At 42.3% G+C, this 27,993-nt stretch overlaps 1 protein-coding gene across 2 annotated transcripts; it reads right to left on the reverse strand.

Annotated features, from left to right (window-relative positions):
- Nucleotides 1–1,099: 1,099 nt before the first annotated feature.
- On the reverse strand, nt 1,100–27,958 carry LOC104299470 (transient receptor potential cation channel subfamily V member 6). 2 transcript variants are annotated; one of them, XM_054167826.1, is made up of 17 exons: nt 27,828–27,958; nt 21,271–21,368; nt 20,667–20,789; nt 20,021–20,161; nt 19,419–19,517; nt 19,032–19,207; nt 18,082–18,228; nt 12,822–13,034; nt 12,399–12,485; nt 11,342–11,418; nt 10,830–10,995; nt 10,486–10,552; nt 9,202–9,470; nt 8,111–8,217; nt 6,434–6,668; nt 3,839–3,879; nt 1,100–1,312 (listed from the first exon to the last, which is right to left on the reverse strand). In XM_054167826.1, the coding sequence occupies exons 1-17, from the start codon at nt 27,956–27,958 to the stop codon at nt 1,249–1,251; spliced, it is 2,241 nt and encodes a 746-aa protein (XP_054023801.1). In that variant the 3' UTR covers nt 1,100–1,248. The 2 variants fall into 2 exon arrangements, with proteins under 2 accessions (XP_054023801.1, XP_009897936.1); XM_009899634.2 differs by lacking the exons at nt 1,100–1,312; nt 3,839–3,879 and having other exon boundaries at nt 6,395–6,668.
- Between the last annotated feature and the right edge of the window lie 35 nt (nt 27,959–27,993).

A 27,993-nucleotide genomic window follows, 5' to 3' on the forward strand; every position in this document is an offset into this window, starting at 1 on the left:
ACAAGCTGGCAATTTATTCCCTACTCAAAGAATTATATGGAATCATATAGGGACAGAGCTGCTGAAGTAGTGAAAAAAGAGAAAAAAGGATAGAGGGAGAAAAATCCTCCTTCCTTCCCTCTGGAGAAAATCCAGAAGTATGGGAGGTTATAGTATGAAGACAAATGCACATTTACCCTTTTTTGAAAGAGTAGAAAGGAGACTGGAAACTACTGACCTGACAGACTCACCTCTGTGCCTGGGAAGATCTTGGAACAAGTCCTCCTAGAAGCTGAGCTAAGGCACAGGGAGGTGATTTGAGACAGCCAGCATGGCTTCACCAAGGGTAAGTCCTGCCTGACCAACCTAGTGGCCTTATATGATGGAGTGACTACATCAGTGAACAAGGGAAGAGGTATGGATGTCATCTAGCCTTCTTTCTGAATTGGAGAGGTATGGATTTGGTGGGTGGACTGGCCTGTGCAAATCTAATTGGTTGGATGGTCACATTCAGAGGGTAGTGGTCAACAGCTCAATGTCCAGATGGAAACTGGTGACAAGTGGTGTCCTTCAGGGGTCTGTACTGGGACCACTGCTGTTTAAGATCTTCAGTAATACAGACAGTGGGATCAAGGGTACACTCATCAGGCTTGCAGATGACATCAAGATGAGTGGCGTGGTTGACACACCTGAAGGATAAGATACCATCCTGGACCTGGACAAGCTTGAGGAGTGGGGTTTTCTGAAACTCACAAGGTTCAACAAGGCCAAATGCAAGGTCTTGCACCTGGGTCAGGGCAATCCTTGGTATAGCTATGAGCTGGGGAATGTTGTGATTGAGAACAGCTCTGCAGAGAAGGACTTAAGGGTACTGGTGGATGAAAAGCTGGATGTGAGCAAACAATCTGCAATCTCAACCCAGAAAGCCAAACGTATCAACCTGGGCTTCATCAAGAGCAGCATGGCCAGCAAGTCGAGGGAGGTGGTTCTTCCCCTCTACTCTGCTCTGGTGAAACCTCACCTCGAGAATTGTGTCTGGCTCTGGAGTCCTCAGCACAAGAAGCACATGGACCTGCTGGAACACGACCAGACAAGGGCCACAAAAATTATGGCTGGAACATTTCTCCTATGAAGAAGGGCTGAAAGAGTTGGGGTTGTTCAGCTTGGAGGAGAGAAGGCTCTGGGGAGACTTTATTGAAAGGTCCTATAAGAATGATGGTGACAGTCTTTTTAGCAGGACCTGTTGTGACAAGGCGAGGGGTGATGATTTTAAAGTAGAAGAGGGAGATTTAAACTAGATACAAGGAAGAAATTTTTTACAATGAGGGTGGTGAAACACCAGCCCAACTTGCCCAGAGAGTTGGTAGATGCCCCATTCCTGGAAACTTTCAAGGTCAGGTTGGATGGGGCACTTTGACCTGGTTGAGGATGTCCCTGCCTACAGCAGCAGGGTTGGACTAGATACTCTTTAAAGGTCACTCCCACTCTGAACCATTCTGTTATTCTGTGATATAGAGGAAGTATTTCTTAGGGGTGTCAGAACCACTCATGACCATGACCACAGACATGGCTGTTGTAAATGAAAGGATTTATTGAATTAGTTGTTACCAATAACCCCTGAGCAGCCCATAGGTGAGTTAGTCTCACACAGGCAGATGCATTCCAACAAAGATATCCTTACTGAAGCATTCAGCTGTATGCCTAAATCCTTAGAAAGCATTGGTAAAGGAAATTTTTAGAAAATGCAAAGTGCCTGACTCTTTTGCTTTGCCTTTTTGCAATTAATAGTGCAGGGTTGTGCTAGAATTGCAAAATGCCCTCACCTCTCAGCATCTTTACATAGCCAGCTTTAAATAATGTATCCATTTTGTATTATGAGGAGGCACTAGATCATTTGTCATTGTCAATTGATCTGCCACCAACAGAAGCACTGTTGTGGCTGCTGCATTTGTATTTTTCTAAGGAATTGCTCCCTCAGGCTCTCCTAGCATCCAGTTCACACACTGCTGATACTGGAAAGCCTTTTGAAAACACTCCAAAAATGACTTCCAAAGCTGCTCACTTTTCCTGAGCAGTGTTCAGAGCTACAGATCTGATATTCGTGAAGGAAAAACGCTGAACACAGCCATAAATGGCAGCTCCTGTTTGAAATGATGAAGAGGGAGAAATACATTGCTGCTATATGCAAAATGCATTTCAAAATATCCTGTCTCTGCCCTTCACAGAGAACAGGAGGAGGACATCCAGGCTTGTTGTGAAAAGGTGGTGGCTAAAGATCTTAGCACAACCAAAAAACCTGGACTAACCACATGCCTTCTTTCAGTGTGGATTCCATCAGACCATGAGTCTGATGAAACTCTCTTGCTCTAAGACCAGCTAAGGATCACCATCTGCAAGCTGGTGAGCCACTCCTTCCATCAACCCCTCCTTGGTGAGGCTGGTGTTAGTGTTTGTTAAAGGTCAGTTGGTTTAGAATCGTGATTGACACACAGATATGCGTGTGCAGGCTGTCCAGAGCCAGTGCCAGCTGTTGGCACAATACCATGAAGGTGACCTTTTGCACACTGACATTTATGATCCATTCCTGATTATTTCATATGTGGAATATCATATGTCCTTACCAATGGGAGCTGGTGAGGCCCATCCCAAACATTGAGCCATAGGAGGAGTAAGCATGCCAGTATTCTCAAGCATCTCAGCTACATCCCCAGTGTATCACGCTGGAGTGAGCCAGGCTTTATTGCTTCAGCAGTCCAGGGCACTGCCCTCAAGAAACAACACAAGCTAACAGTGCCATGAGCCTGAATAAAGAACCTGAACCATTAGATTCTGTTTTGTGCCTGTCATCTAGGGTAACATGTGGAAGCAGTGTCTACACTGATGAGCAGAAACAGCACAGCTGGAGTTCTGGGAAGATGATGAAATTATACTTCTGTCAAAACAAACAAAACCCAACGGAATCAGAGTTCAAACTGCTTGCATCTGTATTGTACTTCTCTAAAACCTGTTCTTGTCATTTTATTATCTTTCAGTGCAAGTGCAAGAAAATGGAATATCCCACTTAATCTTTGAATGTTTGGATTTGTCACATTTGATTCAAGTTCTAGCACTTGCCAAGTAAGTTACCATCATCCACCACCAAAAGCTTATAGCAGGTTTATTCAGAAAGTTTGTTTGAACCTGCCATTTATAAGCAGTTTAAACAAATAGCTGAAGAGAAATCTCTCAGCCTGTGATGTGCACTTGTCAGTGATTTACTGCAATAATTGCTTCAGGAATTGGATTTCTGTGTTGTTTTTTTTCCCCTTTTCTAACTAGAGCAGTACTAGAAAATTCTTTCTCTAATGACAGAGAGAAGACTTTAAGGGGATGTAAAGGGTTGTAAGGTGACACATAAGACTATTGAATGTGACTATCAAGTATGTTCTGAATCCCAGGTGATGCAAGGTAATAACCAGAAAAGTACCAAGCTAAATGTCCACTGTTTGCTAAATGACATTAAGTAAATGTGGGTTTTTTTAGTTCAAATTTTCTCCTGTAAATATAAACCTCATCCCTTCAGTACTGCAGTAATTAATGTGGTTTGTATACATATGCAAATATAGGCTACACAAATCTGTATTGAGCTCTAAAATGCTGGTGGATAACACAAGCACTAGAGCAAATGGGAGAGGGGGAAGGACAGGAGATGATAAAGTCGGACTTGCAATTCTGTTTTATTTGAAATCTTTATTTTCTGGGAGGATAAGGCTTCAAAGGAAGGAGGCTGTTAGTGTCTGAATAATAAAGGACAATGATTAGTTGTGGCTTGAGAGATTCAGGCTTGTACATTAAGAAAAATATTGTCACAAGTTTGATCCAGCAGAAAACCAAATGCACAAAAGAATTTTGGATCTCCCTCTTTATGATTTTCAGGACTCTGAAAGACAAAGTCATGGCAGACATCATCTGATGTTGGATGATCTCGGATCCAGTTGAAGATGTCCCTGCTCACTGAAGGGGAGTTGAACTGGATGACATTGGTCACTTTCAAACCAATATATTCTATGATTCTCTATCTTATTTACAAAAGGCACCTCCAGAGACAGGAAATAAATGACAGAGTTCTGATGCTGTTCTGTGCATGAGTATATGTTTTAAAATCCGTGACAGTATAATTTCACAAGAGAAGGCACTTCCTTAGAGCTATCTGCTACTGGATTTTTAGGGTTTTTTTATGGAGAGTAGACATAAAAGCCTATAAAGGCCTTGCACTGTTAACTGAATTCTGCTGTGCCTCCTGCAATATCAATATGTTTTGAGTTTCAAGATTAAAAGTCTTATTGTTTATAGTGATAAAGATAAATACAAAACCAGAGCTGGGGCTTACACTGTTTGTACTTCAATCCCGCTGCTTTTTAGTCATTGTTATTGTTGTCATGTCACAAGGAGTTCTCTTGTAGCATTAACATGGAGCTGCATAGAGACATTGCTATTTCTGCAGGCTTCCAAACCAGTGAAATGACTGCTACACATGGGGGTTAGACCAGGAGGGGGAAGCCATCAGTTCTCCCCTTCCCCTTACACAGAATCACAGAATGTTAGGAGGTGGAAGGGACCTCAAAAGATCATCCAGTCCAACCCTCCTGCCAGAACAGCATCACCTAGGGCAGGTCACACAGGAACACATCCAGGTGGGTTTGGAATGTCTCCACAACCTCTCTGGGCAGCCTGCTCCAGGGCTCCGTCACCCTCACAGTGAAAAGGTTTTTCTTCATCTTCACATAGAACTATTCACTATGAAAGAGAATTCATCTACAGTTAGAGCAGCAATTCACAGTTCTAGGTAATGCATCACATTGATCCCATCTTCACAGACCAGCAGGTACAAACCCTGAAGGTTTTGGGAAGTACTGGCAAGACTTAAGTGAGCAAGACCAGGCAACACTTTCAATTTAACAAAATGAGTCAGCTCAGAAGTATGCAGCTGAATTCCAGAGTCAGTTTTCTGCCAGTCTTCCATTGGAGCATAAATACACACTCAACTAAGTGAAAGAGGACATTTAAATAAATACCCACAATTCAAAGGTCATGATTGTCATTATAGCACCTGAAAGAGAGGAGTTGTAGGAGAGGTTTGCTGATTACCAGAGGGTGATTTGGCACAAAGTCTAGTGCTAGAAAATAATGCTTGACTTCTTAACAAAGTTTCTGTCCTGTTGGCAGGAAATGTCAAGACCATGGATGGCTTTCCACTTGCTTCTGCTGTTGGAATGAAACGCCACACTCCTGATAATGACAGTCTATTTCTCTGGACATTTCTCCATTTGTGGCCCTAGGCAGGAGATAAAGTGACAGACTGGAACAACATTGCATCTGGAAAGGAACTGTATGGATGAGTCAGTTGTTCAGTGGATAGTGTTAGACTTTCAGAGAGAGAGAGATTGTGCACCAGTTTCTGAACTGCCTGCGCAATAGCTCTTATTCACGTATCCAACCTTTCCTCTCCATTTCTTTCACTATCCAATCTTGATGACTTAGTTGTAAGTCAAAGCACTATGCTTTAAAATCCTACACTCTTCAATATAAAAGAAAGCTTCAGCTCACTTGAGAAACTTTATACTGCTGAAAGTCACCTAACCATGTCGTACACGCTGTCATTAAGAAAAGAAGTTCCCACATCAAATCCTTTGGAATGCTCCCAGGAATAGCAACCACTTCTTTTCAAAAGCTTAAAGTGCATTAATGTGACAACAAAATACAACAAACAAATAAACTCATTAAAAAAACAAACAAAGAACCCACCCAAAACAACCAAGAAAACCAAACCAAAAGCAAAACAGTCCTGCTAAGATATCAGTGTTGAAAATGGAGGTGCAAAATCTGCCAGGCCCTGAATGCCAGCTGAGTATTTACAGTCCTTTTAACCATCACAGTGCCAGCAATGACCTTCATTCCTGATCTTGGGATCTGAGGTTTTTTCCCAGCTCAGTACAAAATCACAAACCAGAACTTTATCCAGCTGTCCTTGTTATGAGAGCTCTGGTTGGTTGTGAAACTGGAGGGAGAAATGGTATCATATGTAACAGTCTGGGAGGCTTACTGAGCACTTCTTCACAAGTGGACCATTTCTGGCTCCTTTTGCTCACTTCTGTAGAGCATTACAAAGCATAACAAACCATCACAGACTAAGGTCACCAAACCCACCAGCTTGGTGCTAATATTATTTCAACAGTAGAGAGGCTTAGACATGGGAAAGGCTGCATTCGTGTGTCTGCATGAAGTGTTCATGAGCTATTCATCAGCAGAGCTCTTCAAGGTTGACAAATATGTGCAGCATGCTGGAGCATGTGTGAACAGTTGGCAAAAATGATCCATGTTGTGGAGGGGAAAAAGAAGGGGGGGGGGGGAAAAGGGGTGGGGGGGAAGAGGCTTCTTAGACATCATAGACTTCCTCTTCCATGGCATGACCAGCCTCTCCATGAAGCTGGTAAAAGGTGTTGCGCCTCAGGATCTCCCAGCCACGGTGAGAACTAGTCCTGGATGTGCTCCGTGACAATGAGAGAGCAGATGGTTCCTTCTTGTATGGGATGTCCCTGTTGATTTCCAGCTTTTCCAGCCCTTTGTCATAAGTGTCTCTGTCCTGAGCCTTAAATGCTTCTGTGTACCGCATCATCTTCTGTTTGTTGGGATCAACCCTGTCTTCGATTCTGTAAGACGATTGAAAAAACATAAACTGAATGAAGTAGAAAGGTGCCAGTAGGTACAAGAAGCAAGCCTCTACCAAATCTATGCCTACTCACCCAGGCCTTCCAGAAAACTGGCACAGACACAGGAACCTGATTATAGGCACAGTGCTAGCAGCTGCTGGCACAGAGTTATCTCCTAGGCTTTCATCCCTATCACTGACTTCAGTACCTTTATCTTCCCATATTTTCCTGTCCCTTAACTCATTTCCCAGTCACAATTGGCCTTTTCCATTTTGCCAGCTGTAAACTGTTGGTGGATTTACCCCACCTGACTCTAGCTCTAGATCCTTTGTACCTACAAATGCATTCATCCATTTCCTTTGTTCTTGTCTTTCCTCCTCTGATATTCCATGGCTGTGAGCCTCATGACACCACTTATCTTTTGCTGAAATTCATTTAACTGCTCCAGTTCCATCAGCCCTTCTCTATATTGCTTACAACTCCTCTTCTGCAATACTGTAGAACATACAATGTGATTTGAGACAACTAGATCACACCAACATTCTTTTCTGATAGCGTCCAGTGAAGAATTGTTGCTGGGATATTGCTTTTGCAAAGTTTTACTCTGCACATAAGACTGAAGGTGTTGCACATTGGGACCCACTTTAGTCTGCTTGTTCTGCCCCATAAACCTGAAAATTCACAAAGTTAATTTCTTTCCTAAAGCCTACAGAAATCCTTATTTCATACAACCACCACTCTCCCTTCCAGCTTTATTAGCAATAGAGGATGCAGTTAGGAAAGACACATGCCCCAAAACACTTTAATCTTTTCTCACCCTGGAATAAATATTGATTGAAATCAGAGATAATGAATGAGTCTGGTGTTACCTAGACTGCAGATTGTTATTTCAGTGCCTGAACAGAAATCCTGGGCCTAACACTTTGCCACCTGATACAGTCTTTGCAATGTATAATGTAATTACTAGGTTCACACAGGAAAGAAATCTTGCCTTTGCTTACTCCCGTCCTGGTTTTAAATCATCCATAGAGCAGTTCACTGCTGCTGAATAGCTAATTGGTTGATTCTGCCTCTACCATTTCATGCATCTAATGGATAGGAGCAGCCAACGAAGCATAGCAGTGATGTTTTGTGGTGCTCATAATGAGGCATTTGAAAGAAACCCTGCGGCCTTATAACCTATGCAGTTTCCATAGACTGTCTGCTGTGACTGCTGGATAAGAAAACATGAGCTGATTTCACAATGCACTGCACAGCAGAGCTTTCTGAAGGGAGCCGTGCTTGTCCATCAGTCACAGACAGAAAACAGACTGGAGGATGTATTCTCAAAGAGAAGGACTCCAAACACTCCTCCCCAGGCCACTGGAAAGGCTCTTAATTAACATTAATACGCTGAGTTCTCCTGGGATCCTCATGAGTGGCACCTCTGGAAGAGAACTCACCTGAGATACCAGCGGTCCCCCAGCCCGTACTCCCGCCCACAGATCCCAGAGCGGGGCCAGAGACACCGCGGCAGTTTCCGCTCCAGCATGACCGTAGTAGCAACAACCTTGAGAGTAAAAAATGGATGAATTAGGGGGGGAAGTCTGACTTCTTTTCCATAAGATCAGTTTCTTGAGTAATGCCCCATTACAGCTCAAGAAAAATCATGGAGTTCATATTCCAGTTACTACAGGGCCATTCACTATTTTAGCCCTGAGTAAGCCATGCTTTGAGGAAGCAATAGTGCTATTAAAACACTGTTACATCGCTTTCCTTTTATACCTGATGGCAACAAGTAGGGTGATTAATTTGCAAGCTAAACAAACCAGTGTTTATGTCTTCATTAACCATCATCAGAACTTACCAATGAGCCACAGAACTGCATTTCATCATTTTACTTATTGCTTTCTCAAGATAAAATAGTAGGAAATAGATTTCTTTTTGAGCAGCTACATAACTGATCTGACCAATTTATTTTATATATATATATATATATATACATATATATATATATATATATATGTAATTTTTTTTCCTTTTGAGGAAGAGAGTCAGGCCAACTTCTCTTCAGGGATCTAGAGAGGTTACTGACCTACATGTACTCATTATTACCTTGCATTCTCTCTCCCCTCAGTCAATCCCCATCATTATAAATTTCCTATCAGTTACACAGAAATGTGCCTTGTGAAAAAAAAAAAAGATGCAACTTGAATTCCATTTAAGAAGAGATCTCATGCACAAGGAACAAACAGCTGGGGAGTCATGGGATAGACAAGAAAGGCTGGAAGGGCTTCTAGCTGCTATCTGAAATAAGGTAGGACTACCCACATAGCAAAGACAGTTTCACATGGTAAGATGTGCAGAAGAGTAGTCTTAGACTGAAACTCATAGAAAAAATGAAGCATGTGGTGAGTGGTGTAAAGAATTAAAAGGACAGGGCTTATCTATTAAGAAAAGTGAAGGCCAAGAAAAAGTTTTGAAGAGCACAGATGACAGAGCAAGTAATTGCATTGTCTGCTAGCAAACCCCCCCACCACATAAAGTAGGTTACCTGTGCTCTCCAGAGCTCATCCCGCTCATGGGCCACTCTCCAGTGGGTGTCACCCATCATGGCAATTAACAAGTTGAGCATAAGGAGGGTGGCAATGATGGCAAAGGCAAAGTATACCACGCTGTACATAAAGGGCAAGTCCACATCATAGTTTGCAGGGCCATCAATGATAGTGAGGAACAGCTCAAAGGTGGTGAACAAGGACATGGGATAATTGTAGAACTGCCCAAGGTTTTCAGGGTTCTCTGTCTGGAAGATGATATAAAAAGCTAGAGGAGAGAAATGGGGGGGAAAAAGGAGAGAGAGAGAATTTAACAATGGGAATCACTTTCCAAGAGCAACAACATGAGAGATGCTGACAACAGAGTGGCCTGGGAAGGAGGTGCATATGTCTCTGTGCATGTCAAGGATAAATCCCTGATAGAACCACTGGTCTCCATTATGAATGACTTGGAATTACTTTGATTATTTATTTATTTTGGTCTCAAACCAGTGATCTTTCCTTTGTCAAGGATATAATAAAGCCATATGTGAGGAGAGGCTGAGGGAGCTGGGGTTGCTTAACCTGGAGAAGAGGAGGCTCAGAGGAGACCTTATTGCTGTCCACAACTACCTGAAGGGAGGTTGTAGCCAGGTGGGGGTTGGTCTCTTCTCCCAGGCAACCAGCACCAGGACAAGAGGACACAGTCTCAAGCTGTGCCAGGGGAGGTTTAGGCTGTATGTTAGGAAGAAGTTCTTCACAGAAAGAGTGATTGCCCATTGGAATGTGCTGCCCAGGGAGGTGGTGGAGTCACCATTGCTGGAGGTGTTTAGGAAAAGACTGGATGAGGCACTTGGCGCCATGGTTTAGTTGATTAGATAGTGTTGGATGATAGGTTGGACGCAATGATCTCAAAGGTCTTTTCCAACCTGGTTAATACTGTTCTATTCTACTCTATTCTATTCTGTTCTATTCTATTCTATTCATGTGTTCACCTCATTTTCCAAAGACTAATCTCACAAATGTAAGATGTTTCAAAAATACATATATGTGTTTGTGTGTGTGTGTGCGCTTTGTGTATTGTCCTAATCTCTCTCACTCTGGGAAAAGAAAGAGTTGAAAATCAAACTGCACAACAGAAATCTGCACTGGGAAAGTGCCCATGCTCAAAGAAACAGAAGCTATACATCATTATCACCTTTGCAATTTAACTCAGAAGGCAATCTGAGAATAAATCAAAAATCATGCTTTCAGTTCATGATAAAGAAGTTGACAGGGCTAACAGATTGCTGTCGTGGACTCACCTGAGGCAAAGCCTAGTATCACCACAGCCATGAGCCAGCAAAAGCGCATAAGATCTCCGAATATCATCTGTAGAGCAAAGACAGAGCTGCTGTAAGGCTCAGGTGTCCCACTGAGCTCCAGTGCAACCTGACATACATTTTCCAGATTCTCAGACTGTGAGTGGACGAAAAGAAACTTCTGTACTAAAGAGAGAATGAGGAAGTCCTAAACCCTATGTGCAGACATGAACTTGTCCAGTTGCCATTGATGCTAGTCCTGGTGGAGAAGTACTCTCTCAGTTTTCCCTGTCTGCAAAGAGGTGTCAGGTGTGTGCAATGAGCCCATATTTGTGTGTGTCTTATACCTTCTGAATCATGATGGTAAACGGTCCAAGCATCTGGAAGCCTCTTGCGAAGTACATGACATTGCACCATCCTAGCACCAGGGCAAAGGACATGGGCACTACCTCACCATTGGTGCTGGTGAGACGCATCACCATGGTTACTAGAATCATGCAAGCATATGTGATACTGCAAAGGAAGAAGAAACAGGGAGGGGGGAAACCAAAAAAAAAAGTAATTCAGTAAAAGAATCTTCCCTTCATTTTTGTTTTCTTTTAGAAAATTCTAAAACAGGCACATACAGCCACAGTCCAATACACAGACACCCCTCATCACTGTCTTTACCTGGTGTCTACTCATCTGGCTTGCTACAGACCAGTTGAGCCAGTAAGAGAAAGAAATCATGAGAAGGAATGCTCTAAAAGAATGAAGAAAGGGATTCATCTGCCAAAAGACAGCAGTGGGGAAAATGAGTCAATATATTTATTAGACTTATTTCAATGTATTTATTAGACTCTAAAAGTGGTGTACTTACACAATTATGTGGAAAGGCCCTCCTAGGATTGTTTGTCCAAAGTACTTTGCTGCTCCAACTCTAAGGATATCTGGGATCTAGGAGAGACATCATATTGACATTAGGATGCAGATGGCTTCCATTACAGCGTTAGATGTCATGGTAACTGCCAATATTCAAGCTGCATCTGCTTTGCTTGCTAGATCACAGCTTGATTTCCATATTACTTTAAAAACAGAGTGACTGAGCTGCTTTGGGGATGTGACAGAGATTGTTGAAGAATCTGAGAATGGACAGTTTGAGAGACTTTGGTAGGTGGTAGAAAGGTGTTGAAGCACAGAGCTGTGAACCTGAAGCTCACAGCTCTTTGTCTGAAGTGACCAGACAAACAGCTGAACCTCAGAAATTGAAGACAAAAGAGACTTTCTTAAGGAATCAAAGGAATTTGCAGAGGAGAAAGGTGTAGAGAAAGTCCCATTTTATTTCAGTTCTCCCTGGCACTGTCATTTGAGTCTTCTCATATAAAAGATTCAGACTTCTATCTCCTATTATAATAAAATCAAGTGGGGTGTGTGTTTGCTCATGGTAAGGAGAACACCTAAACATATCCATCTCAGAACTCTGGTTAAGTAAGGCTCTTGTTATAGGTCCCTACAGTTGTTAATCTCTCGTTCAATGTAAATTTTTCTGTGTGTACACAGAAATCACTTCACCTAGCGTTCCTAAACACATGAGTATACAGATGAAGAATCTCTAAGAGTCTCATGCAACAGCCGGGATTCATCTGGATCTAGATATGATGTGAGCAGGAGCTGTGGCATTATCCTGCAAATAGTATTTGAGGGCATGGCCAGTCCTTCTAATTGTTTCTTTCTCACATGGACCATTGCTAGTATGTTGTCACAATCTCTATTTCATCCAATGTATTGGAACAATGTCTATTGCCATAGACAAATATCAAAGCCCTTAGGTTAAGCAAATAACTCCTACCAAGTTGAGAACACAAACTGAAGTTCGTCTAGTAAGTAGCACCTCTCTTTATGAAACTCAGTATTCTATGGCTCATTGTTTCTCTTACCTCAAGGACCAAAATTACTATAGCCCCAATGACTGTGATCAGCTCCCCCACCAGCCTCAGCTCATCCTCATATGTTATGTATGATTCCTGAAAACAAAACAAAACAAAACAAAACAAAGAGAGTGATTGTAAAGTAAAATTATTTTTTTAAAAGAGTGAAAGGCAATTTGAAAAAACAGGGTGGAGGAAAAGAAGGTCCTGTGACTGTAGGAACTGACAAGGCCCCGCTAAGCAGCTCAGACCCAGCATCAGAGAGCAGAACATATCCCACATTCCTCACTGACAAAGGTCAGCTGGCAGAGAGGGCAAAGGAGGACAGCTGCAATAGCTGGAAACTGGGAGATGCTTGGACTTTCCAGTAAAGTAAGTGAGATGAGTTACTAAATGCTCCCTACAGGGCTCTGACTCCTACAGACACAGTACCTGCAGCATTTTCTGGATGTAGATTGTGTTGTCTCTGCTGCTTGTCCTGTTGCCTGTCCGGGGTTTCAGGGGTCGGTAGACGCAGCACATGGTGAAGCAGACCATGTAGAGGATATAGAATAAGGCCAAGAAACAGAAATAGGGACGACCATACATATTCCACTTCAGGCTCACCAGCTCCTTCACAGGAGTTAGGTCCAAGATCTGGCGTGCCTGAAAAAGAGGGCATTTGCTTATGAGCATAATGAACAGTTTCTTGGCACAATATTAACAAACTATTCTCCCCTACTCCATTCAGCGAGGGGAAGCTGAACCTAGTTTGTAAGTGTAGTGTGTTTGAATGGAGCTGAATTTGATCAGTTTGCCAGTAAAGAGCTTTGGGGGAAAAAAATGTAAAAATACAACCTGCAGAGAACAGCTTTTGAGAACCAGTGGGAAGTGAAGAAAATAATGTTAGATACTGAAATAACTCTGTTGTCTGTGTAGGCATACAAACACGTGAGACAGCCCTATGAACACAAATATATGATAATCACAGAACCCATCTGGTTGGAAGAGATCTCAAGGTCATCCATACACTACAGAAAACTACAGGTCAGAAAGCCTAACCTCCTAACCTAGAAAGGTTATAGAACAGCTCATTCCTGAGGTCATCTCCAAGTGTGTGCAGGAAAAGATTATCAGGAATAATCAGCATGGATTCATGAAGGGGAAATGATGCTTGGCCAAATGATGCTTGATCCTGTGAGCCTGTGATCTCATACTCCTATTGTCTCCATGCTCACACAGGAGAGACCACAGAGTTCATTGTGGCATGTACTGTTCCTGTTTAGCTGTAGGAGAGATCAACTCTTCTAGCTAAAGCCATTTACTCATCTTCAGCATAGCAGTGTCCTGGTTTCACACAGCCTGTTCTCAGAAGCAAGCCCCCTCCTCCCCATACAGATGGGCAGGAAAACAACCCCCCAAAAAAACCCTCAAGGATGAGATAAAGAGTTTACTGAGATGATAAGCTATACTATTACCTTAGCAGAAAGTGTGTGGGTATTTTTGCTCATTGAACTTAATATTGGCTTATGATAATCATGTTTGGGTTTGTCAATAAATTATTTAATATCCAAGGGTAATGGAACATCCACAAACTAGCCATAGTAAGCATCTAGCAATCACTAAAAGTCAATGATTCATATTTGAATATAATTTTAATATCCATTCTTTCTCAATAACACTGGTTTCACACCCCACCTGCCCCATTTCCCCCCTTTTTCCCCTCAAACCCCAGAACACCTGGGCTCTGTTGGAGTCTCCTCCCATCCCAGGTGTGGCCACTTGGCCCTCCCCACCCACTCCCCTATTTAATCCCACCCAGGAAAGGCAGAAGCCCCAAGCTGAGCCCATCTGGGCTGGAGGATCCTCCTCTCATCTCTGGTGAGTGCCCATGGTGCACACTGGGTGATGGTGGTGGTGACAACAAAGGCCGGGGGGCCTGGTGGCCCCCCGGTTAGGTAGGGCAATGATTGATGACTCCTCCAATATCATCCACAGCTGCTGGCTGGACCTCCTTACTGGGGCTGAGCTTCTCTGTGTGGTATCTTGGCTGGTGAGGGTCTTACCACCTGGTTCTAGGATGTGTGCAAAAATGCTGGTGGTAGAGCAGGAACTGTTTAGGCAGGGTGGAGGATGCTGTAGAGAGAGAAGGGGCTGCTTTGGGAAGATAAAAGGAGGAAGGGTTTGGGGGTGGTGTGATGGAGCAGGAGCTGCTTTGGGAAGATAAAAGGAGGAAGGGTTTGGGGGGGGTGTGATGGAGCAGGAGCTGCTTTGGGAAGATGAAGCAAGGTGATGGTGGGGAAGCAAGAGCTTCTTTGGGATGATGAAGGCTGGTGGTGGGGGAGGCAGGGGGATTAAGCTAGATGACCTTTAAAGGCCACTTCCACCTCTAGTGATTCTACGCCTTTATGTTCTAGTTCCAACTCCTGTACCATAGGGAGGGACACCTTCCACTAGATCTTTAAGGGCATATTATTATTTTTTTGTTTGGTTTTTTTTTTTTTACTCTACATAGAAATCAAAACATAATAGGGCAGCTATGATGAAGTGATGGATTTTTGAAGCTACCTTGTTGTGAAAATAAGATCTTCCGTATATTGACACAAGAAATTAAATGATTACATGAAATTCAGGAGTGAATAAAAACTCTTTGCATAAGAACCATTTAAAATCCCACTGAGTTTGTGGAAAGGGCTTGACTATTTCAATAGTATTGCTCAGCAAAAGTTAGTCTTTGAAGTGTAGGTAGTGGAAACACTGAGGTGAATTATTAAAGACAAGTTTTTTCATTAATATATTATGTCATTCTAGACAGAAAACTCCTTTATCCATGCATAATTTTGCAGCCTGACTCAATAAATCTTGATTCAGAAAAAGGGTAGGAAGGATACTCTAGGAGAGTTGGGCTAGATGATCTTCAGAGGTCCTTTCCAACCTCTACCACTCCCTGATTCTGTGCCAAGCATTTGTTAATAGCTAGCTTTGCTTCCAGACACTGGACACAAATACTCTTGTGTCTACTGATGTAATTTTTCTTCCCAGAAATGTTAGTTTAAAGGTGATTACTTCAGCAACTAACCTTAAAATTTTCTGAGTCTTACACTTAAACAGATTTCCTTTACAAGCCTTCATAGTACCTCAAAAATCAAGTTTGGCTTCTGAGCTAGAAAAATGGTAACTGCCTTAGTAAATGAACAACTCGTTGGTACTCTGCCGTGCCTCTGTAAGAAATAAAGGTAAATATGTAAAAAAATGGCAATAACTTAATGGTACCCTGGGGTGCATCAAGAAAAGTGTGTCCAGCAGATCAAGAGAGGATTTCCTCCACCTCTATTCTGCCCTGGTGAGACCACATCTTGAGTACTGTGTTCAGTTTTGGGCTCCCCAGTTTGAGGGACAGGGATCTGCTGGAGAGGGTCCAGCAGAGGGCTGTGAGGATGATTAGGGGACTGGAGCATGAGCCTTACGAGGAGAGGCTAAAGGACCTGGGGCTTTTTAGTCTGGAGAAGAGAAGACAGAGGGGATTTAATAAATGTTTATAAATATCTGAGGGCTGGGTGTCAGGAGGGAGGGGTCAGGCTCCTCTCACTTGCTCCCTATGACAGGACAAGGAGCAATGGATGTAAGCTGCAGCACAGGAGGTTCCACCTCAATACAAGAGGGAACTTCTTTACAGTAAGGGTCACAGAGCACTGGAACAGGCTCCCCAGAGAGGTTGTGGAGTCTCCTTTTATGGAGACTTTCAAGGCCCATCTGGATGCATTCCTCTGTGACCTGAACTAGATTGTATGGCCCTGCTCTGGCAGAGGGGTTGGACTCCATCTCTTTGGGTCCTTTCCAAACCTTGACATCCTGTGACCAATCTGATAGCCTTCTATGATGGTGTGATGACCTGGGTAGATGATGGGAGAGTGGTAGATGTTGTCTACTTCAACTTTGGCAAGGCTTTTGACACTGTCTCATAACATTCTCACAGTTAAGCTTAGGAAGTGTGAATTGGAATAGTGGACAGTGAAGGATAGGGCTCAGAGGGTTGTGATCAACCCTGCAGGGTCTAGCTGGAGGCCTGTGGTTAGTGGTGCTCTCCAGGGTCAATATTGGGACCAGTATTGTTCAATATATTCATCAACAACCTCAATGAAGGGACAGAGTACTCTCAGCAGGTATAAAACCAGGAGGATTGGGTGACACCCCATAATACTGTGCTGCTATTTAGTGAAACCTTGACAGGCTGGAGAGTTGAAGTTCATGAAGTTCAACAAGGGCAGGTGTAGGGTCCTGCATGTGGTAAGAAATAAGCCCCTACATCACAACAGCTTAAGCTTCCTGCTAGAAAGCAGCCCTGCAGAGAAGGACCTGATAGAGCTGGTGGACAACTTCACCACAAGCCAGCAATGCATCCTCACTGCCATGAAGGCTAGTGGTAGTCTGGGGTGCATTAAGAATAGTGTGGCCAGCAGGTTGAGGGAGGTTCTTCTGCCCCTCTACTCTGCCTTGGTGAGGCCTCATCTGGAGTATTGTGTCCAGCTCTGAGCTTTCCAGTTCAGGAGGAACAAGGATCTGCTGGAGAGAGTCCAGCAGAAGGACACAAAGATAATGAGGGCAATGGAGCATCTCTTTTGTGAGAGGCTGAGAGACCTGGGGCTATTCAGCCTGTAGAGAGGACTGAGAGGGGATGTGCTTATCCACATCTGAAGAGTAGGGATTAAGAAGATGGGGCTGGGCAGCTCTTAGTGGTGGCCAGTGATAGGACAAGGGGCAGTGGGTACAAACCAGAACACAGGAAGTCTCACTTGAACTTCAGGAGAAACTTCTTTCCTGTGAGGGTGGCTGAGAAGTGGAGCAGTTTGCACAGAGTTTGTTCAGTCTCCTTCTCTGGAGACTGTCAAAACCTGCCTGGGCAAGTTGCTTTGCAACCTGATCTAGTTGAACCAGCTTTAGCAGAGGTCCCTTCCAATCCCCACCACTCTGTGATTCTATGTAAACTTGTTAGAAAAGTATGAGTAATTTTTTGATAGATACAAATAATACAGGGTGGGTAGAACTGTGCTAATTAAAGTGTCTCCTGGTTCATTTCATGTCCTCTTAGGATTATTTAAGGTGATCACAACTGATAGATGGATCTCTCAGACTTTCCAGATGCACTACCCTAAGCTTGTCATTATACCCTACTCTCTTTATCTCAGTGATCCCTTTACAAGTTTTTGAGTCTGCAGCAGAGATTTAATTCACTCTCTTTGTTTTGAGTCATAACCTGGACAAGAAATGTCATTAAATAAAGCTATTAGTGAGTGGGTTTTAAATGCACTTCAGTTCAGGATTTCTAAACATAATCATGCCTCACAGGGAGAGAGTTAATCAGTATCAGTTAATCAGTGAGAGTTAATCAGTATCACAGCTGTAGAAAATCACTTGCTAGATCTAATCTAAAGATACTTGTTCCTGCTATCCCTGAGCCTGGTGAAAGAGAACACTTTACTGAATATCATTTCCTGTAGCTTGCTTATACTGACTTCTTTAAATCCTCACAAATTTCACACCTCAGAACAAACCATATATATGAAGCATCAGCTGTGCTCGGATCAGTAATAAGCTGCTACATTTCACACGTTCTCTGCAGCACATGGCACAATGTCCTTGTTCTATGGATAATATAAAAAAAGCTTGAACCTCCTCTAATCCCCATGGCCTGCAAACAGAAAGCCCTCAGTACCTCCCTCTTCTTGGTGGAGACGATGAGCTCAAGGAAGGACTGATCTTCAGCCCACGAGTCAATCTCTGTGAGATCATAGAGCACAGTGGTCAAGGGGCCGAAAGACCAGATGTTGTGCTTCCGCTTCTGCATAAGGTATTGAAACATCTGAGGAGAAAAGAAGAGGGTCAAGGATATCAGATATTTCTTTAAAACACTGGATTATGATATGCTTTGTGAACTTGGTAGTCATCATGGTTCTTGCATCTCTCAGGAACAATTGCAGCAGATTAAGAAGTGGAAGACCTTTTTATGATTCCCATTTGATTATCAGCTCATGCATGAGGTAGAAGATGAGTGGGGTTCACTCTAAATTCTAATCAAACTTCTGACATTTTGACACATTTATACATCTTAACAATAGGTTTCATAAGGAATTGTGTTGATTAGGAAGAAAATCCTTTTATAGCCTTCTAAAAGTTATAAGGGAAAAGGTGTAGTGAGGGAAATGCTCTTGTCCTTTGTGAATTCACAGAGGAAACACTAACCAGCTTTGTATTTTTGTTACAGGGAAGGATGAGGATATTAATTAAATATTTAGTGCTTGCCTATGAATAAACCTCTGTGGGTACTTGAAGTTTCCCATTTAGAGTAATGAGATTCACACAACAAAGATAACCACTTCAGTCAAGATTTCAAAAAATTACTTGGAGTGGATCTTTCTGTTAGTACTTGTTAGCTCAAATGCTTCAAAAAATTGGGTCAAAAGATTTATCCTAAATGAGTGCATAAAGAATAAATAAATTTCTTATAAAGAACTTTCTAGTCCTACATGATTCTTCTGGCAGAGAAAATGAAAGTTGTTATATATCTTCTGTCCAGTAAGAACATGCATGAATTCTCTTGGTCTGCATGATACTTGAAATCCTCCTTTTCTCTTATGCATGGAAGCAGCTGTCGCACAAACTCACCACAGTATTGCCCTCAACTCCAGCCAGTTTGAATGGAGTAAGCCCCTCATTGTTAGGAATCAACTCAAGGGATCCTGGTCCATCTTTGTTCCTGTCATAGGAAAGTATCAGGCTGTACATGTGGCAGGCAAATGTCTTATTAGGTTGGAGAACCAGGATGTGAAGAACAGTGTTACCTAAGAAGGAAGTAGACTGTATGAAGTATGTGGAATAGCCCAGCCCTTCATGATGACTGACAACTGACCAATGGCTTTTGTTTTTTTCTCATCCCTCATCTCACAGATGTTTATAATGAGAGGAAAAAACATGTGCATGCACAGACGACAGAGCCTGATTTATAGTGTCCAGATCCACTGTATCCAATTCACTGGGTCCCACAGCACATACCTAGGCAATCTTGAGCTCTAATGTCAGCTCCATTTTCAATGAGCAACTGCACAATTTCCTCATTTCCCACACAAGCAGCAAATGATAGAACATGCTCCCCTGCAAATAAAGGAATGGGGAGAAACAGCATTGAGTGCACAAAACAGGAACAGTTGAAGCTGAGGGAATCCTATTCATCCTATGAAGCCAGAGAATATGAAAAGAAGAGCTGCTCCAGGTAACCAGTAAATTTCCTCTCCCACTCCTCATCCTACTCGGGGGGGGGGGGGGGGGGGGGGGAAGCCCTCATCACCACTCCCAACACTACAGGGAGGAAGACCTTATTATAAGAAGGTTGGCAAGTTGCAGTTACTAGGAAGAAAATAAATTAATTTTTATGCAACATATGTTTTTGTGCATGATTTGTATTTATATAGTATTTACGTACTTGGAAGGAGTCTTACTGTCTGCTAAAAGCTATGTACTGATGACACCTGGAGACAGGAGTCTCTGCTTAACAAGTTTAGATGGGGACTAGAAGCAAGTCTCCCTTATATTCCCTCATTAATCTGCTGGTTCCCTCTCCCAACCCATAGCAGCAAGGGAAGAAGATGAAGCTGTACCAAAATAGAAAAGATTCTGGGAGCTGCGCTTGAAGAATTGCCCAGTGGCCTGTGCTGTGCAGACATTGGCTCCTCTCTTGAGTAAGGCCTTCACCAAAGCGATGTTCTGGTTCACTGCTGCAATGTGGAGAGCTGTCTGTCCTGTAAGAACAGAGGTAAAATCCCAAACATTATTATTTCAGTGATTTCAAGATCTTCTCTCATTTCTCTGTAGTCCATCAGAACTCTTTGTTAAGAATCTGGCTCAGAGTTTAGACTCAAAACAGGAGGCCAGATTTATTTTTCAACTCTTCTTTATTAATCAAAGAGCTATTTTTCATCTTTTAGAAGCCAGGTAGGTATCCCCTTTGCTGCAGATGAGTATGCCAGAAAGCAAGATGTATACAGCCTCACAATCCCACTATAGCAAACAGGGCCACTTGTGGTGGTGGATTTGTCAAGTTTGTATTGTCATGTTTACCACATGATTGGATTTAACATGATTCCGTCTTCCATAAACGATCAGAAGCCATTGGTGTGTTTGTTTTGCTATGGAAGTGATAAGCAGTATATGGAATGAGGGACAGTATAGGACACTTTCCTAAATATAGACTTCCTGTCTCCCTCTCCAGAGAATCCTGCCTATCCTCATTCCCTGAGGTGTCACCTTCATAGAGCTCTGATGTCATCCTCTCATTGATGAGCTCGGGAGCTGCTTCCATCAGAGTCACTGCTGCCTCTATGTTATCATACAAGGCAGCTACATGAAGGGCAGTCTCCCCCACTGCACCTAGAAACAAGAGAAGCAGCCCATGAGTCACCCAGGCATTCAGAAATTCAGATGGATGGGGGAGGGGGAAATAATACTACTTTCTTGGCATGGAAAATTATGGGAGTGCTAGGTCCTCCTGTGAGTACTGCTAGGTGCCACCCCATCATATGACATGGTAACAGCCGCAGAACTGCACAGCCTCTGTCCCTCATCAAAGTCTGAAAGCTGAACAGAGACTTCAGGTGTGAAGTGAGGAGCTCACAGCCCTTCCACTGACCACCTTCTGCTGTAAACCACCTCCCCAAGTCCCTCTTGAAAAGTTCAAGTTGTAAACCTCCAATCTTCACCATTCTATTAGGGTTTGATGAGCTGCTGACACTGAATTAGGCAGTTTTGAGTCTGTTGATGCAAACGTTTCAGCAAACTAACAAAGCTTCTACGCACAGTAGTAGTCTCTTGGTTTCCACAGAACGTCCCTTGTCATGAATCATCCAGTTACCTCTCTGGTAGATGTCACAAGTGCCGTCAGTGAGAAGTTTCCTGATGGCTGACAGGTTGTTCTCTTTGGCAGCCTGGAGAAGCGGGGATTCCCAGATCCTGTAGTCAAGAAGAAGGGGCTGATGACAGAGTGCAGTCCAACACATGGTGCCACTCTCCACAGCTAGCATGGCCTTTGCTTACAACAGTTTCTCAGACATTTCTGCTTTAAGACTGGTAGTGCATGCATACCATCTGCTTTGTTGTTGTTGTTCTTTTTAATGCAAAACAAACAAACAACTGGCAAAAGCAAACCTGTGTAGTGCTGAGCACTCAGGTCGCTCGTAATCTCCTGACTTAGTGACGCTTAACCATATGGTGGCAGCAGAGGGAAAGACAAGGAGAAAGCAATGACCCAGAATCTGTCCGGTTTACAAACCCTACGCTTTGAGGCAGAGAAGACAGCGGAATATAGGTCGTTTGATGCTCCTACTGATAACAGACTAGTTATCTCAAGAGCGGGGAAAAGCAAGTAGTTATTCTACACAGCAAAAGAAATAATAACAATAATAAAGATTAGTATCTGAATGAATCCCATAATGGATGAAAAAGTACAAACAAGAATCCCTGCATTGTAGCAACACTTCATATGATATAATTATGATATAATTAACCTCATATGATATAATTAAAAAGATGGGCTCTGAAATGTGGTTCCTCATCATACAAATTCACAAGGAAAGTTTTGAAAGCTTAGCTATAGGGTGGGTTGGTTTGTTTGTTTTTCCTCTGATGCAGAGAAAATTTGGGGGGGAAATTGGATGTGTGCCTGTCCTGGGAAAGAATACGCCATCAAATTCCAGACTGAATGGCTCATTTGGAGTTGAGGAATGCCCGAAGTCTTCTGTCAGATTCTCAGTTATTTCAGTAGATCCTTTGGAGCTGATGAAGAATTTACAAATACAGTCACCACACTAGAGCAAACAGCAGGTTAAGGGAGGTGTACTCCTCGTTTACTCAGTTCTGGTAAAGCCATACTTAGAGTCCTGTGCCCGTTTCTAGGATCCTCAGCACCAAAGATATGTGGAGAGAGTTCAGCAAGGAGCCACAAAGTCAGTCATGGGACTAGAGTATCTCTCTCTGACATGAGGAAAGGCTGAGAGAACCAAGCCTGAAGAAAAGAAGGCTCAGTTGGGGCTCTTGCCACCTTCATATTCCTCCCAGCCCTAGTCTGTCATTTTACTACAATCTGACAACTGACAATAGACGGGATCTTGGTTTTACACACAGAAAAAGCGTGTGGGACAAATACTTTAGTCAGACTGTATCCCTGGATTCAAGGCTTTCTCCTGCTTATGTCCCAGATGTCTTCCTTGCATTTTGATATTATTTAGTCACTAGATTTTGGGGATACAGTTTACAGGGCAAACACTGCATAAAAGAATAGGTGCTTTGCAGAAAGTGGTAACACTGATGTCAGGATACATTGTCTATCAAGATAACTCTGTTGTAAGTGAGGAGAAAACTCACATCAGGGAAAGAGAGAGAGAATGTAAATGGCCCACTGCATAAAATACTTTCTCAGAACTTGTATTTATTAGGTATAAGATAATTTAACAATAAAACCATAAGAGAATAGACAACATAATTTTTGTGGCTTACAGAAATATGTATTTCTTGCCTGATTTTGTTTTCTTTTGTGAACAATAGAATCATGAAGGGAACAAAAATTGGATATGCTATTCCCTCTGGATTGAATCCTCCTGAAACATGGGAGGTCAAGACACAGAAAGATGCTGACACACTCGAGAGAACTTGAGGGATAAAACAAAACAAAGAGAAGTATAGAATTACTCAGATAAAGAGAAATCATTTGAATAAGTCTGAATTAATGGGCGTTGGGCTACAAGTGATAAAAGCATAACTGGTCATTGGATTTGTCATTCCACAGAAGAAGCATTTCCTGTCACCAGCGGGACCTGATTGTCTCCCTAGAAACTACACTAGAAAAAAGCTGAGGAGCAGGGGAGAAATAAAGTCATTGGACTATAAAGAACCATTCTGAACAAGAATATCAGAATGACTCCCTCATTTATATGTACGAACTCTTTGCCTTGCTGGCTTTCAGAAGTATTTCTTCTTCAGCTTACTCTTGTGTTGGTTGCGTTGGTTGCTAATTACAAGATGGTTTGATGAGACGATCGCATTTTGCACTCTGAGCAAAAGTCATGAAGTTCAGTGTCAGTGAAACCAGCTTGCCACCTCTGTTACTGCTTTGTCTGAGAAAGGCTGTGTTCCTGGAGAAGTCAAGCTTCAGAGGCAGGAAATGGGAGGGAGGTGAGATTTCAAGAGTGTAAACAATACTACAATTAACATGTTGATGCTTTACTGGGTAGGCCTTTATCTCTCAAATTACCTGAGAGAGGAGGAAGGATTGGGCAAGGGACCACGTGGGAGGACACAAATACAATACCTTTCTCATAAAATTCTCCAAAACTATTGTAAACAGCTAATTAAATTTCAAGCCTGCTAAGAGGGAGCCACCTAATTACTGCTATACTTAGCTTTCAGAAATTTGGGGCAAAACTGTCAAATCTTTCTACTTACTGCAGGAACCTCCAAATGGGCTTAAAGAACCAGAGATGCCAAAGCAAGCATTGGTGTCTGATGCATCGATGGTCCGTGACTCCTATGCTTGTATTGTGTGCTTTCACCCCATTTCATTTTCTGTCCCATAACTGAGGAAATATTTTACTCTCATTTAAAACATACCACTCTAATTGCCAACTAGTTTTTAATACATTACAGCAATGTGCTCTGCATGTAAAAGTCAAGTGTGAAGTAAGACAAATTCACTTATATAAACCATAAAAGTGACACCTAAATCTAGAACCTCTAAAACAGGTCAGTGTCTGCATATTGAATCATTTTTCCTCCTGATCCATCAAACATTTGCATGAATTTTATGTTTTACAGCTCTAGTTCCTGGATGTCAGAGCAACACCAGGTAAAATCTGTAACTCTTAACAGGGATTCCCACAGTGTGGGCAAAGTGCCATTATGTCACTGGATGAAAAGGTGACTTTCAGAGAATGATTCAGCAAAGACATCATTAGGCACTTTGAGCAAACAATTCAGCACATCTAAGTTAAGTTTCTGTTTTAAATCATTCTTTTAATCGGCTATGGAGTCAAGAGACACTAAGCTCCTAATTTAGACAGGTAAGTTAAGTCTGTAAAATGAGGCAGTACTGATCATGCCCTAAAGGATCAGCTTAGGACAAGCACTGCTACAAAACAGGATGGTTGAGTATTCACACTCAACACTTTATCGTGACTTAGGAAGTAATCACACAAAGTAAAAAGGAGCCAGGTAAGAGGGGCTTGGACAATCAAATGGGTCAGCAAATTTCTTCAACAGCAAGACTCAGCAAAGTAACTGGAATCTACTGTGCATGTATGTTGAAGCCTCTTCAGATGGCAGTAAACAGAACTTCTCTGGAAATAAATTCAACAGATTACTAATTGTTAATGCTGCTAGACAAGAAATTGATAGGGAACTCTCATCCCTTATGATAATTAGCAATGAAAATCCTGGTCAGCCACTTCCAGCAGGTCAATCTCCTTCTATTACTCTCTTTTTCAAATTTCTGCATCTGAGACAATCCTAAAAATAATCTCATGGTAGAGATAAAATAATCTCAATAACAGCTCAGCAGGTGTTAGTTATTCTTTATTATCAAGGAGTTATTCATAACATAAATTTGAACCAAAATCAAGGAACCTTGTTTTCCATTATTAGACTCCAACCTTCCATAGGCACCAGTTCCTTTCAAAGGTAATTCTAGCAAGGACATATAGGATGTGGTCACTGTTCCTGGGACTCCACACTAAGCTACAGCCTGGTTTATAAGGAGTGTCTTAGAAACAGCAGAGTAAAGCAAAATAAACTCAAAGTCATCTTTAATTTTAGGAGGTTGGATCACATTAAACTTTGGGAAAGGTTATGCAGTGCAGGATTAAGCCAAACAAATCTCTCTCACTCTGAATAATGCAGAGATCAGCTGCCAATCAGATGCAAAGAAATTAAGAAAGAGAATGAACAGCAATTGCAGTGAAGGTGAGAAGAACCAAACCAGATAGCTTTCAGGTATTATCATCACCAGTTGTAGGACAGGAAAAGCCATTGTTCTTCTCTTGCAGACTTTCTATCTGCAGTCAGAGCATACTACTTAAATAGCAACACATCTACCACTGGCTTTCAGTAAGATAATGGTAGTCTTATCTTATGTATAATGTATGTCTGTATTCCAGCACCATTAACACTAAGAAGAACTCAAGCTGAAGCCACAAGACTGCCATTCCACACAACAAAATGAGGGGATGAAGTGAAAGCCCTCCTGGCTTAAAACAGCAAACGTTTTATAAGAGGAGTTCCCATGCACGAGTCACCATGGAAGGTTTTCCTGTTGTGTTTTTCTATTGATACAGAGTTAAGAACAAGGAAGTTAAACAAACTGATCTAGTCCTCTGCAAAATGTTCATTATTTTTCTCTTCAAACTCTGAGCATCTCTGGGGACAAGAAAGGAAAGAACAGGATAATAAAGCAAGGTATGGTTCTGCCAATTTTTAGGAAAAGGGTATCCATATATTAGCACCGTGTAATTTCTGACCAAAGAGCAGAAGGCTAATTAGTTAATTGGTTAGGCTGTTAGTTGAAAGATGTGGGAAACATATAGACCTAAAATGGAAGGGACCAGTTGTGCTCTCATGCAAGCTTGATCTCACAGACAATGGTGTCATATGCACTATCTGTTCACTATTCTGAAATACAGAAATTGACATTTTGGGGACCAGTGAGGCTGCATTGTAGTAACCCAGGAGATGTTTAAAAAGAGTTTATATGCCTAACAGTTTTTCTGTTTTCATCTATCAGTAGCATCACAGAAGATGTCCATAGGCATGCAGCATATGACTAACGAGGGCTGTCAAGCAAAGAGAAAGTAGAATGGCAATCTAACAGCAGCCCATGTGCCTGAGAACAACAAAAAGGAAGAGACCTCGCTCATAGCAGATGATAAAACAAGGAGCTACAGCTCAAAATGGTTTTGGAGGTTCGAGCTGAGCTTTCAGAGAAAACCCTTTTACACTAGGAGTTGACTACAACACCGTAACAGTTACCTAAAACACGGTCCTGTGAGGCTTTCAAGACTTGAGATAGAAAAAGCCAGAGGAGCATGATTTCTTGCTGGCAATAGTCCGGCTGCCAATGGGAGGTTAGAGAGAGACCTTCAGAGGTTCTTTCCACATCTCTATGATTATATATTATATTGTAATTATAAAAATATGAATATATTTAGATTTTCCATTTCCACACCTTCATTTGGCTATGCCAGAATCAGCTGAGAACTTATTTTTCATTTACTCGTGATGCTTGCCACAAACACAGCAAAATACACACACTCCAGCATTCTGTGGAGAAACTGTTGTTGCTACTGTCCTTCCCATTTTAAGTGTATTTAACTTGCACCATTTTGAAGTAAAATAGAACAGGCTTTTGTTATTTGATCAGAAATTAGATGATGATGTAGGTAATTTCTTCCCCTAAAGACAGATATGTACCTTTGTCCCTCTTAATGTAGAGTCCTGTTTATTTCTATACATACATATGTGCACACATGTATTTATGGATGGGTGGATGGATAGATTGATTGACTGATTTTGTCTCCCACATCCACCTTTTTAGTCCCCAGAAATGCTCAGTTTTGTGAGGAAAGAAAAAAAACCCCAAATTTTACAAGGGACTGGTAGCGATTTCTTGATTAACTACTGCAGTGCTTGTGCATGCAGAAATGGCAAGGACCAGTGAAAAACAGATCCGGCTGGATTTCCAGGAATACTCCTGCATTCCTGCATGTGAAGGGACCAACCCTGCACAGCAGTAACAAACAGTCTTGATTGACCATTTGCATTAAAGACTCAAGCAGTCGTCTTGATAATGTAAGGTCTGAGGAGAGTCATTGTTGTGTTGACAGCCAGTCACGGGGCTGAGAACAACATCCAGCCCAGGAAGTGATGGAGACCACCAGCATGTGGAACAGCATTAAGTCCACTCTATCCCCCAGTAAGAGCAATCTTTGTACAGAGGGAAAGCAGAATCCTTACCCAAAAGCCATTATTCTAGCTGACTACAGCATACACATCACACAGGCTCTTCCTAATGATTGAAAACCAACCCACCACACCAACCAACCACCCAAACAAACAGAGCCTCATGTATTTCCTTGTGAGCTTTACCACAGAGCCAGGAAAGACAAGAGTGTATATTACCAATTTGTGACTGGAGTCCAGCACTCAGGGTGATTCAAGTGCAACCCAGTAAACCCACCTGCGAAAGCAGATAAGATTGGAACTCCAGAAGCATTCCACCTTGAAAGAAGAAAACTGATAGAAAAAAAAAAAAAAGTGCTCCAGGGTTGTTTAAATTTTATCTACTGGCAGAAAAGCCTAAGAGAAAAGAGTGAGAATCAGCTGCGGGTAGAGACCAAGGGAAGAGAAGGCAGCTGAAATGCACTGTACCTTTTCTGCTGGAGTAAGTAGATTTCATCCAGACGTTTGTCCCAGGATTTTTTGCCTTGCAACTTCTGACTTAATCCATTCCAGATTCGGAAATAGAAGGGCTTGCTATCTCCAAATAAAGGAACCCCCATAGCACGTCCCTTTTTCTCTCTTGCCTTGGTGCCTG

This window comes from Dryobates pubescens, chromosome 15, assembly GCF_014839835.1.
Source record: "Dryobates pubescens isolate bDryPub1 chromosome 15, bDryPub1.pri, whole genome shotgun sequence".
In the NCBI taxonomy this organism is placed as follows: domain Eukaryota; kingdom Metazoa; phylum Chordata; class Aves; order Piciformes; family Picidae; genus Dryobates; species Dryobates pubescens.

Excerpts from the sequence above, each read along its gene's own strand:
- LOC104299470 (XM_054167826.1), bottom strand. The coding sequence starts at position 27,958 with ATGGGGGTTCCTTTATTTGGAGATAGCAAGCCCTTCTATTTCCGAATC. Across the intron at positions 19,208-19,418 it reads TAGAGCTCAAGATTGCCTAG|GTAACACTGTTCTTCACATC; the intron begins GTATGTGCTGTG and ends CTTCCTTCTTAG. Across the intron at positions 8,218-9,201 it reads ATGAGCTCTGGAGAGCACAG|GTTGTTGCTACTACGGTCAT; the intron begins GTAACCTACTTT and ends TTTACTCTCAAG.